Source organism: Mus caroli, chromosome 12 (assembly GCF_900094665.2).
Source record: "Mus caroli chromosome 12, CAROLI_EIJ_v1.1, whole genome shotgun sequence".
NCBI classification, from domain to species: Eukaryota; Metazoa; Chordata; class Mammalia; order Rodentia; family Muridae; genus Mus; species Mus caroli.
In genome coordinates this window covers 73653332-73665415 of record NC_034581.1, presented here as the reverse complement: position 1 = coordinate 73665415, position 12084 = coordinate 73653332, and the positions used below count along the sequence as shown (strand labels likewise).

The window sequence follows — 12084 nt, the reverse complement described above, 5'->3', positions numbered from 1 at the left end:
TATATATACATATATATATATAAAGTTTGTTTATATATATATATATAAGTTAATGTATATTATTCCTTTTATTCAAAAGTTGTATTGTGTATTTAGTTTGGGGAAGTCTCTCTTTTGTTAAAATGTATTTTAACTAGAAAGACAGCAAATAAATGTATGTTCTTCTAAAAACGTTTAAAATGATAAAGAATGCCTGAGCTAAGAAGCTGCAATCCTTTCTCACACCTTGCCTGGATCTTCCTCAGGCTCCCTTGAAGTAACTGTTACTAAGCACAGACTATTCTAGACTATTCATTATGTATTTGTAACAAATGTTTACATGTTTTTAAAAAAGATTTTATTTTTAATTATATATGTGTACCTGTGTGAGGGTTTGTGCTTATGAGCGGGTCCCTATAGAGGCAGGAAGAGGGTGTCAGATCCCCTGGAGCTGAAGTCACAAGCAGTTGTGAGACATCTGGTGCTGAGAACTGAACTGCATTCCTCTGTCAGAGCAGTAAGAGCTCTTAGCTGCTGGGCTATGTCTCCAGCACTTACAGTTTTGTATTCTATCGTTTGTCTGTTTATTTGTTTGTTTGTTTATAACATTGTATCATGAAAATCCCTTATTAATTAACTATTTCTGAAATCACATTAAATGACTATATAGCATCTGTAACACTCATAAGGCAATACTATAAACACTCAGACTGTGGGGTAGATTTCCTCAATAGACATGGAATGTATACCAGGCATGGTGGTGCACACCTTTAATCTCAGTACTTGCCAACCAGGAGGCAGAGGCAGGCAGATCTCTGTGAATTCAAGGTCTGCCTGGTCTACATAATGAGTTCCAGGACTACATAGACAAACCCTGTCTCAAAGAAACAAAACACAACAACAACAACAAAGGATGCAAACCAGAAACAGGAGCCACATACGTGATTTGAAAATTCCAGTGGCCACATTATAAAAGAAAAAGAATCTAGGCATACTGGGCCACAGTTATAATCCTAGCACTCAGAAGACTGAGGCAGAAGAATCCTAAGTTTAAGAGCAGACTGGACTGCATAGTAAAAAGCTGCCTCTAAAGTAAATCAAGAGATGGAAGGTGGTGGCATGATCCTTTAATCCCAGCACTCGGGAGGCAGAGGCAGCTGGAGATGACTGCATTAATCAAGACACTCAGCATGCTTAACTGAGAGGCAAACACAGCCCAAGGGTTCAAGCAGTACTGGCTGCTGTCACTCATCCATTCCCCTATGACAGACACTAAACTACTCTAATTGCTCGTTGAGAAATGGTACCTCGGGCTGGAGAGATGGCTCAGTGGTTAAGAGCACTGACTGCTCTTCCGAAGGTCCCGAGTTCAAATCCCAGGAACCACATGGTGGCTCATTACAACTGTAATGAGATCTGATGCCCTCTTCTGATGTGTCTGAAGACAGTGACAGTGTACTTACATATAACGATAAATGAATCTTTGGGCTGGAGCGAATGGGAGGTACAGGGTGTTGGGGTGCAGGGCAAGCAGAGATCCTGACTTTAATTCCCAGCAATCACATGAAGGCTCACAACCATCTGTACAGTATATTTGCTACAGTGTACTCATATACATAAAATAAATAAATAATTCTAGAAAGAGAGAGAGAGAGAGAGGAAGAGAGAAATGGTGCCTCACTTAGCAAAGAGCAGCAGAACAAACTGGGCTGGATTAAATCATGGAGAGGGAAGGAACCTTTATCTTGGATTCCTTATTTGGAAGCTCTGGCTACATGTAGAGTTGTGTTCACATGTGGTACCCAAATTTCTATTCCTACACACCAACAGGCAAGGCCAGTCTTGACACAACTGAAGGGGAGGGTTCCCACTGGGTAGACAGGACCTCCCCCTTATTTGATGCCAAATAATCCAAATGTCAAATCAGCAGAGCCTTAGAGGAAAAAAATCCAGAGGCCCTGCTAACATTCTTGTTATAGGACAACAAACAGGGAAAGCCTTTGCGGCTTTCAGAAAGGAACGGTGCTCACAGAAATGTGGCACATTGGAATAAAACAGAACTAGAAAAGCAATTCTTTCTAACTTAAGTCTTCTTGGAAAACTCACGGCAGTTGGTTTGCAGACCTGACCTGAGCCTGGATTCCATCATCAGGCACAAGGAGTCTGAGTGGTGCTGGAATTCGCAGGCACAGGGGGCACCACCAGCTCCTACCTGAAGTACTTTCCGCTCAGGGGCTCTAGGTCCTCTGCCAGGGCACAGTGCAGGCTGGTCTGAGCTCCCTGAGAAGTGGACTTGAAGAAGGGTGAGAAGAGCCGCCATAGCAAACACAGCAGGTAGGAGTTCCTGGTGATCTCAGACAAGACGACACCTGGGTGAACTGCATAGGCGGTGACTCCAGTCCCTAGAACAAAGAGGACACAGTAAGTCCAGGGAGACACGGTGTAGGAGTCCCTCTGGCTCCTACAATCCTTTGCCTCCTTCTTCCATAGAATTTCCCCAGCTCTGCCTAATGCTTGGCTGTGGATCTCTGCTGCATCTGTTTGTGCCTCTCTGATGACAACTAGGCTAGGGACCAATCTATGAGTATGGCAGAATATCACTAGGAATCATTTCATTGACTTCTTTGGTTTTTTTTTCTACTGCCAGTCCTGTTTGGTTCTATCATAGGTCTCTGGGCTATCCAGCCTGGTCCTGGCCCTCCAGATAGTGTCAGTTGATGGGCTCTCTCAAATCATGGGACAAAAGCTGGACAAAGTCATTGGTTAGCCACTTCCACAATTTCTGCACCATCTATTTACCCTAGCATGTCTTATAGGCAGAACAAATTGTAGGTCAAAGGCACAAGAAAACTCACAGAATCAACTAATCTGGGCTTTCAGGGGCTCACAGAGACTGAACCGCCAACGAGGAAGGCTGCATGGGACTGACCTAGGCCCTCCTCACATATGCTGTAGCTGTGTAGCTTGGTCTTCTTGTAGAGTCCTAACAGTGGGAGCAGGGGCTGTCTCTGACTCTGTTGCCTGCCTTTGGGACCCTTTCCTCATACTGAGTTGCCTTGTCAATCCTTAATAGGAGAGGAGGTGTCTAGGGTAACTGCAACTTGATATGTCAGGGCTGGTTGATATCCATGGGAGGCTTGCCCTTTTCTGAAGAGAAATGAAAGAGGAATGAAGAGGGAAGGGGGTGAGGGTATCTGGGAGAAGGGGAGGGAGGGAAAACTGTGGTTCGGATGTAAAATTAATTAATTAATAAAAAAAAAAAAGAAGGGACTTGGGAAATAAAAGCCTAGGCTTCAAAAGGTTCTGCTCACCCTGCCTAGTAATGAATTAACCTCTCTGAGAAAGATCTCTACTCAGCTTTCTAGGCTCTGAGTGCAGAGTCCTATTTCAATGTTATTTTATATGGGGGCTTACATATGACGAATAAAAGCATGTGGGAGCTAGCAGTGTTAATCATTAATAGCAGTATCTTTGCCACTAGTATGGGAGAAGCTTTGGGGCCACGATCTGTTTGAAAGGTTGAGGTAGAGGCTAGTTAGGCAAGTGCATTTATGAGGTGTGGATGGAGGGGTGTTGGTGGGAATTATGGGACATTATGCTGCCCCCAACACAACTCTGGTACCACCTCGCTGTCTGTACTTTTTACCTACCAGGACCACACAAGGCACTTTGCCTGTGTTATCCCATTTCTTTTTAGTTTTGTTTGGTTTATACGACATTACTGAAGGAAAATAAATCAGCTACTAGCAGAGCTATTGTTGGCGCAATGAGCCACTAACAGCTTGCATCAGTGAATCAGTGAGATCTTAAACAGTGTGATGGAAGATGGGCGAATAACTTGGAGTTTCCCAGCAATTTAAATGAAAAGTACACAGGTTTTGAGATTCTAATTTAGAAGGTAGAACGTGCCTGACTTTCAGTTTCCACTCTACTAACACACATAGCTTATATCACACTTTCCCTTCTGATGATGCTATGAATTCAATACCAGTTCTGCAGCCACCTAAGTTATGAATACAGAATATATCTCAGTGGATGCCTTAAACAAGAAGAGACACAGCTAGAATTCCAAAGCTTCCTTTGATGTCACAACAGAGTGTCTCTCACAAACAAGTTAAAGTGAAGATACTGGCCACATAATACACACATTCTATTTAAAAAAAAAAAAAAAAACAACTCATCAATCTTGTACAACTTTTCATTTGTAACTATTTTAGAAAGTAGTCATTGTCCAAAGCTGGGAGAAAATAAAATGAAGGTGAGGTCTGACAGCTGGATAAGAAACTCAACCAAGGAACAGCCATTTAGACTTGGTTCCGGCTATCCTGCAGGTGCTTCTGAGTTTAAGGTGACATTCCACAGCCTTCCACAGTCCGTTCCTGGGATGCACTCTCATCTGCAACACGGATTTGTAGATTAGGAATCTCTGGCAATAGGGGAACATGGGGCATGCAAATTTGGATCACTTTGCAGTGGACAAAATGGACAAGGTAGCTTAGGGAATAACTCAAGCAGGAGACTGCTCAGTCTCAGCTGAGACAAATGATGCCATTCCTGTTAACATTTGGACAATAAATCCAGTTGTAAATGCATCCTTGGCTGGTTGAGAAAGATGGCACCATGGGGAAATAAATTGGTTTAAAAAAAGAATATGGTTTGGTATAGGCTGCCATTGGGCTGCTTAATTATGGCTTGTTAGAGAAAGATTATCCTCAATTGACCTGTAGGACATTGTGGGGGAGGGTTATGGACCAAGTCACTAAGTTCCTTATTAATCCGTTTCAATATACAGCCTGAGCACCTAGTTCTTCACTGCCTCAATAAATGTCCAAAGGTCTGGCCAAAACTCTTGATCATCTGATGGTGAGAGAGTGTTTCTTCCTGATACCAGGTCTACCCAACACAGGTGTCACCTGCCACCAAGGTCAAACATTTCTGTCCCACCCTTTGCTTCTCCTTTTTTGGAATTGCGCCTTCTTGCTTAACTAATCGGGGTAGGAGGACTTGTTGAATAGCGGGCAGAGGCTGGTCACGTCTCTATGCTAAAAAAAGAGGCTTATGCAGTAGGTAACATTAAGATGCTCGCGTACTAAGGAAGCTGAAATGCAGAGAAATTAAATAAATCACCCAAGCTCATATCTAGTCGGCTGCAGATCAAGGTACAATGCCTCACATGAGGGAAAGAGTGCTAGATTCCCATTGCTAGATTGCAGAATGAGACCTCTCAGCTACCTTCTTAAACAAATTCCTTAATACGGCTGTGCCTTTCTCTTCATTCGTAGAGGGAGTAAAATAATAGTGCTAACCTCATTAGAACAGTTTGAAGCTTGTACAGTGCCGGGTACACAAAGCTTCCTACATTACTATTCATTTCCACAATTGTCCTATTCTGCTTTGGCATTCTGATACAGGTTATTCTCAAATTCTGAATTATTCACAATATCAAGTAGACCCCAAGACTCAGAGACATCAGAGCCTACAGATTACCTAGACCCCAGGGAAATGCAGAATTAGTAATAATTAAAATGATTAATCCTGTAACAGTTGAGGAGGCAGCTGGGGAAGTTAAAGGAACAGGTCTACATATACACAGCCCTCATATATGGAAGAGCAAGAACTCAGGCCCAGGATCCCGGAATCCAGTCCTAACTCCCCAATGGTAGGCAAGGACCCTTTTGGAGCTTAGCAGAACTCAGAGAAGGACACACAGGAGGAGGAGCTCTAGGCTTAAAGCAGAGAGCCCATGTTCCAGTACTCCTTTACAGAAGTAATTCCCGAGGTACAGACGGATGGCTCCATTTGCTGTATAATCCTGATCTAGCCACTTCTACCATCTCAGCTCTGACCCATAAAATAGAAGAATACTACCCACTCTGACTGTGACAAAGGGTTGTTGTAAGAACGAAATGAAACAACAGGAGGCAAAAGTGTAACAGATGTCAGGTGAGGTTAGTGTTCCAGCATCTCTTAGATACAGTGTTTCCTTGTGCAACAGCACCAAGATGCTGCACACGGTCTCATTCCTCCCAGCACAGCACACAAGTCCCTTCTTGGAATGTACATTGCACTGGTAAAAATTTTCCGTGCTGTTTGAACCCACGGAGAAGCTAGCTGGGTTGCCCTCCTTCAGGCTCAAGCATAGTTATGTCAAAGGTCTTCCAAAAGCCCCTGCCCTTCCCTGGGTCAGGATGGCTCCTGGCTCTGTAACGGGGAAAGGGAAAAATGCTAAGAGTGTTAAAAAACAAAACAAAACAAAACATTGTGTTCTTAGCCACATTATGGCCCACAATCCCAGCACTTAAGAGGCAGAGGCAGGCAGATGTCTGAATTTGAGGCCAGTCTGGTCTACAGAATGAGTGAGTTCTAGGATAGCCAGGGCTACTCAGAGAAACCCTGTCTTGGAAAACCAAACCAAACCAAACCAAACCAACCAAACGAACAAAAAGACACTGTGTTCTTGAGGACAGCTAGAAGGTAAAGTCTTTCCAACCAAGGTTATTACTGTCCATCCCATAATAAACAATGCCTGGAGAGGGACCAGGGACCAGGGAGTGCAGCCACTGAAAGCTCATCTGTGGAGAAAAAGCTAAAGGAGGGGGTTCCAACTGACTGCTTCAGTCCCAACAGTTGGTCCCTGCTGGCTGTCGTCGTGGCGCCTGCTTTGAGGATGCTGTTAATGTTCGCCTGAGGCCACTTGCTCTTTTACTTGGAGGCTGTTCTGTGTTCTACTCAGTTTTCTCAGTCACAACTCCAACCTATTTATTCTTCTGTTTTTGTGTGCTCTATACCTAATAAACTCACTTATTAACTTTTTGTTAGGCACAGTTATCATTTTCTAGACTATACAGAAGACTGCTAAGAAAAGTATGTTCAACAGTCTGGTTCCAGAAGGTTCTACCTATAACCTGGACCAAGGATTTCGTTCTTGTTTTTGTTTTTGTTTTTAAAATAATAAAACATCTATTTTATTATTTTTCTAATTAAACATTAAGTATATATAATATCATTGATATCATATAAGCATATAAATAATTTTTAAAATAATAAGACGCTTAATATTTTATGATTTCTCCACGCTTACCTTGGAGCCGCTTAGCCAGTTCTCGAGTGAAGAGCAGATTGGCCAGCTTGCTGTGGCCATAGGCAAAAGCACTGCAGTATCGTTTCTGGCCTTGGAGGTCATGGAAACGGATCTTGCCAAGCAGGTGAGCTATTGAGGAAAGGTTGACCACCCGTGCGGGAGCAGACTCCTTCAGCCTCTCCAACAGCAGGTATGTAAGAAGAAAGTGTCCTGCAAAGCAATCCAGAAGGAAAACCTCCAGGTAGAACATCCCCAGGCTCAGAGGTGTGTGGATCGAATGGCAGGACTTCTGAACCAGCTCTCTGTCTTCTGAGTGCGAATAACGTTTGATACATTGAGTGCTAACTGGTCATTTACTCTAAGTTAGTTCATTCTCCAAAGCAAGGGACAAAGCTAGACTGCAGTAAGACAGTATCTAACCTATATTCATGTATCTATTGTTTATATACCTATCTGCTAGCCTCCAATATCTATGTATAACTGTGGGCCCTCACACTCATACAGAAAGAAAGCTATAGTAGTCAGGGAAAATAACATTTTTGCCTAGGATCCAGGAATATGCCACATGCCCCTTTGACTAGAAGGAATCTTCACCAGAAACTCTGAGCAACAATTTATCTTGTGCGTCAACATCTCAAGGTTTGGTTCCAGAAGCCCAAGGCTTGTTTCAGTTCTCATACAAATGTTACTTCCCCCGCCAAATCCAGATTCCTGAGTACCCACAGGTTGACCCTGTGCAGCAAGCCCTGCATTGCCATTGCCCCATCCAAGGATGATACTTTTTCTCCCTAGCATCTTCCAAGATGAGGTTTCTGGACAGAATGCAGAGTCACATTTTTGACTGCTTAGCCATGTGTCTAGTGTAGGGGGAATCCTATGAGGGTTCTGTGAGGCTCTATGAGGACCAGTGGAGATCCTGAACCCTGGTGCAGAGCTATCTTCCTACAAAGAACCAGGTAGGTTAGAACTCACTTTTTATCACCCAAAGATACTTACCCAGGTGGTTGACTCCAAAGTGGGTCTCAAAGCCATCTGTTGTCTTAGAATATGGGCACATCATCACTCCCGCATTGTTGATCAAAATATGAAGCTTCTTTTCCTCTGTTGAGAACAATCAAGAAGACCCATGGCTAGCAAGGCATCTTCTATCAACCTGTCACTATCCCAAGTGTTCACCCTGGCTTCCATCTGTGCATACTCTTTGCTGGGCAAAGCTAACACTCATCTTTCTCTTGCCTTCCAAGATAAGGTGTTGGCTCAGAAGTCAATAACTATCCCCAGCCCGACCTGTCTGTGTGATAGGGACTCTCCATTGCCACTGGGTTTCTAATATTACTTGCTGCTGTCATCCTGGACACCATTTGTTCATTTATAAAGCCAATGCATACTAACTACCAACTCTGGAGCAGGCCCACATTGATGGGCCCTGAGAAGACATAGTAAAATAAGGCAAACCTAAACCTTGTCCCTCAAGAAGCTGTAGTTCTTTTTTTTCTTTTCTTTTTTTTTAAAAGATATTTTCTTCATTTACATTTCAAATGCTATCCCTAAAGTCCCCTATACCCTCCTCCTGCCCTGCTCCCCAGCCCACCCACTACCAATTCCTGGCCCTGGCATTCCCCTGTACTGGGGCATATAATCTTCACAAGACCAAGGGCCTCTCCTCCCATTGATGGCCAACTAGGCTATCCTCTGCTACATATGCAGCTAGAGACACGAGCTCTGGGGGTACTGGTTAGTTCATATTGTTGTTCCTCCTATAGGGTTGCAGACCCTTTCAGAGGAGCTGTATTTCTTGGTATATATTGGTAATTTCCCAAGACACAGGAGCCTTTTGACAATGGCACAAACTCATCTAGTGCCTGTAGCCATAGAAGGTTGATTTTCTGGATGAAAGAAAAGAGCAGAATCTAGGCCACACCTTATGCCAAGGTACAAGCTCAGACATGGAGACGACACCGCCAAGATTCCCACTGTGGAACGAAATGCCGATAAGGATCCTGTCCAGCTTGTCCACCCGCCATCCCTTTGCCAGTTCCCTGCCCAGCTGGTTTATCTACATAAACCTGCCCAGTGGGATCATGGGTATGATGCAAGGGCCATAAATGTCCTAGGTGGAGTAGCCATTCCACACTTAGTTTCCTGCCTTCCTGGCACTCACTGGAACCTTACCTGCTAGGAAGCCCTCAGCAAAGGCTCGGATGGATTTGGTGTCAGACAGGTCCAATTTCCGCACTAGCACCTGGGAGTTCTTGGTATCTGCTCGGATTTCACTAGCAGCAGACTCTCCCTTTAGCACATCTCGGCACGCAATGTATACTCGTGCTCCTGGGACCAAAGTAAACAGGGCAATGTGTGTAGAGGTACAGGAAGTGAGCTAGGGCTGATAGGTAGAGCATACTCAAAGCTGTCCCAACAGCAGTGAAGTGGCCATATTGCCACTTCCAAATTCTCCCAGTGGGGCCAAGAACCCTTTATTTAATTCTGCTTAGTAGCTACATTACAATAACTGACTTAACTAATATTACACTGAGACGTTATTCTCCTTACTTTCTGAAATAGTAAAGATGCAGGAGGGAAAGGAACTATGCTGAAAGCCAGAATAAATTAGTTGGACTTGGATTGGACTTGGATTCCAGTTTCCCTGAATTCCCATTAGAGCCTTCAAGGCCAGGAAGAAAGACAAGGAAATTCAGGCAGAACCCCAGTGAAGAGGGCAGAAAGTATGGCCCCACAGAGACCGAAGGAAAGGACTCACCTCTTCGAGCAAGCTCTCTGGCCGTCTCCTTGCCAATGCCTGTGTTGGCACCTGTGATGACCACTACCTTCCCTGGGATCTGGACATTTGTTGTACAAACTCCACCAGCAAAGAACTTCCTGTCGCCAAAGGAAGGAAAATCATCCACGATTTCCCCAAAGTCACGCTGAGATGCATTAAAGAAAAAGGACACATAAACCCAAAGAGGGAGGCCTTTAACTTGGAGTCATAAGACTTTATCATCTTTAGAAATTAATTTGCATGGACCACTTTTTGGTTGGGCAAGGTAGTGGCCAGCTCATAGACAAGAATTGAAAGGTCATGTGTCCAGAAGCTAAAAATAGTCACCTGAGCAAGCAGAGAAAATGCTCCTGAGCCAGGGCCAATGGAGACATTCCTTGTCAGATAAAAACTCTATCGGTCTAATCTCTAGACTCCCATGGGTCAGCTTCCTCCTCTGACCCACATTGGAATCACATGGGTGATACACATTAGAGGACTCAATGGTCCTGAGCCCTATGACTCCAATAGTTACTATAGGAACTAGCAGATAGCATCTGGGTTGACACATTAACTACTTCCCCCTCAGTTGTCTCTTTTGTTTAGAGAGAGTGCATCCTGAGTGACTTTCTGGCACTTTGTTATGGATTTTTATTTAGGCCATTGGCACACAGAGAAAGCTTTCTTGTTGAAAACAAGACCAGAGAGTCTAGAATACTTCCTGAACATCACTGGATGGCAGACACTGAGCTAGACACTTTCTATACACTACCTTTTCTCGATACTTTCTACATGCACTGTCTAGCCTAGGCTAGACTTTCTACACTCAATATTTAGACCAGGCTAGACACTTTTCTATACTCATGAGGTCTATCCCAGGCTTGATTTTCTATACATTTTCTGTCCAGGTTTAAACACTTTCTGCACCCAGTCTACCTCCATGCTAGATAGTTTCTACACTCACTATCTTTCCACATTTTCCATACATATTATCTTTCCATATGCCATTTATATTAATTTCCCCCGCCATTTCAGTATTACTTAGATATTACAAAAACAAAAACACACAAGCAAACAAAAAACCTCTGAAGCCCAAAGATGTTTAAGTCATTTCTAAGGGTGGCCGGGAACAAGTATGACACTTTGACACTCTGTCCTCAGTATGCCTATCTAACCTTCCTTTGGGGGTCGGGGGGTGGGGACCAGGGGGCAAAGGTTCAAGACAGGGTCTCTCTGTATAGCCCTGGCTGCCCTGGAACTCGATCTGTAGATCAGGCTGTCCTCTAATTCAGAGATCTTTCTGCTTCTGCTTCCTGAGTGCTCGGATTAAAGGCACGCACAACCACACCTGGCTCCTAACCTTTCTAATCATCAACAAAATTTAAACCCTCCACATAGAGTAGCCATTTCTTGGCACCTCCACAAATCCCCAGTGAGTCATTTCCAAAACACTTCTTGAGAGAAGTATCAAGGGAAGAGCATTTGCTTCCTTCCCAGAGTGCCTAAGACTTGACAAGGAGTCCCTTAACGATGAAGTCCCCATGACACTCACCTCATCTAGGGACAGAAAAGAAAAGGAAAGTGTCAGAGAAACCTAAAGGAATCAGAGGAAAGCGCCACAGGACTCATCTACTCATCTGCCTTCCTCGGACATCCTAATTCAAATCAGCCCCACCTCCTCCCACCCAGGCGCTTCCTTCTCGGTTTCTGCAGAGACATCCATAACCCCTCCTTTCCTGTTTTTAATGTACTAATCTCGCCTCCGCCACCTTCCCTCCTTCTTCTTTTAGAAGTCAAAACCATCTTCGTAAAGTATCTTTGAGTTGCTGGATTAAAACAAACCTGATGGATGGAGCTGTCAGATACAAGATGGAGAGGAAGGACGTGAGCAGTACCAAGATAAACAGCATCTTGTCAACTTTCTTCGTTGCTGCTTCTGCAGCTACCACCCTCAACCTAGCAGGAGGATCCTTCTCTAGCTTCAATTCCTGGCAGCTTCTGTTGTCTCTTGGTTCCTCTCACTCGGGGCACTCAGCAACTGGCTGGCTTAAGCAATGCCCAGAATCTTACTTAAATCCGAGAGCTGCCAGAGCACAGCCTCCTGGGAGATGTAGTCCTAGAGGGGTGGGGCTTAAGGAAAGATTAGGGCTTCACCTTATATTGGCAGTGAGAATTTGGCAATACTGGAGTCCCTTCCCAACACGCTATTTTCTTTCTTTCTTTCTTTTTTCAAATTCTTTCTCTCTCTTTTTTTTAATTAGGTATT

At 44.0% G+C, this 12084-nt stretch overlaps 1 protein-coding gene across 1 annotated transcript in view; it reads right to left on the bottom strand.

Moving 5' to 3' along the window:
• Positions 1 to 11863, bottom strand: part of Rdh12 (retinol dehydrogenase 12) — a 13595-nt gene extending 1732 nt beyond the window's left edge. Inside the window, exons 1-6 of the mRNA XM_021179503.1 lie at positions 11661 to 11863; positions 9819 to 9937; positions 9233 to 9388; positions 8057 to 8161; positions 7061 to 7270; positions 2192 to 2381 (exon numbers count right to left, since the gene is read on the bottom strand). Coding sequence (XP_021035162.1) covers positions 2192 to 2381; positions 7061 to 7270; positions 8057 to 8161; positions 9233 to 9388; positions 9819 to 9937; positions 11661 to 11728 — 848 coding nt within the window. The 5' untranslated portion in view covers positions 11729 to 11863. The remainder of the gene's footprint in view (positions 1 to 2191; positions 2382 to 7060; positions 7271 to 8056; positions 8162 to 9232; positions 9389 to 9818; positions 9938 to 11660) is intronic.
• Positions 11864 to 12084: the final 221 nt, after the last annotated feature.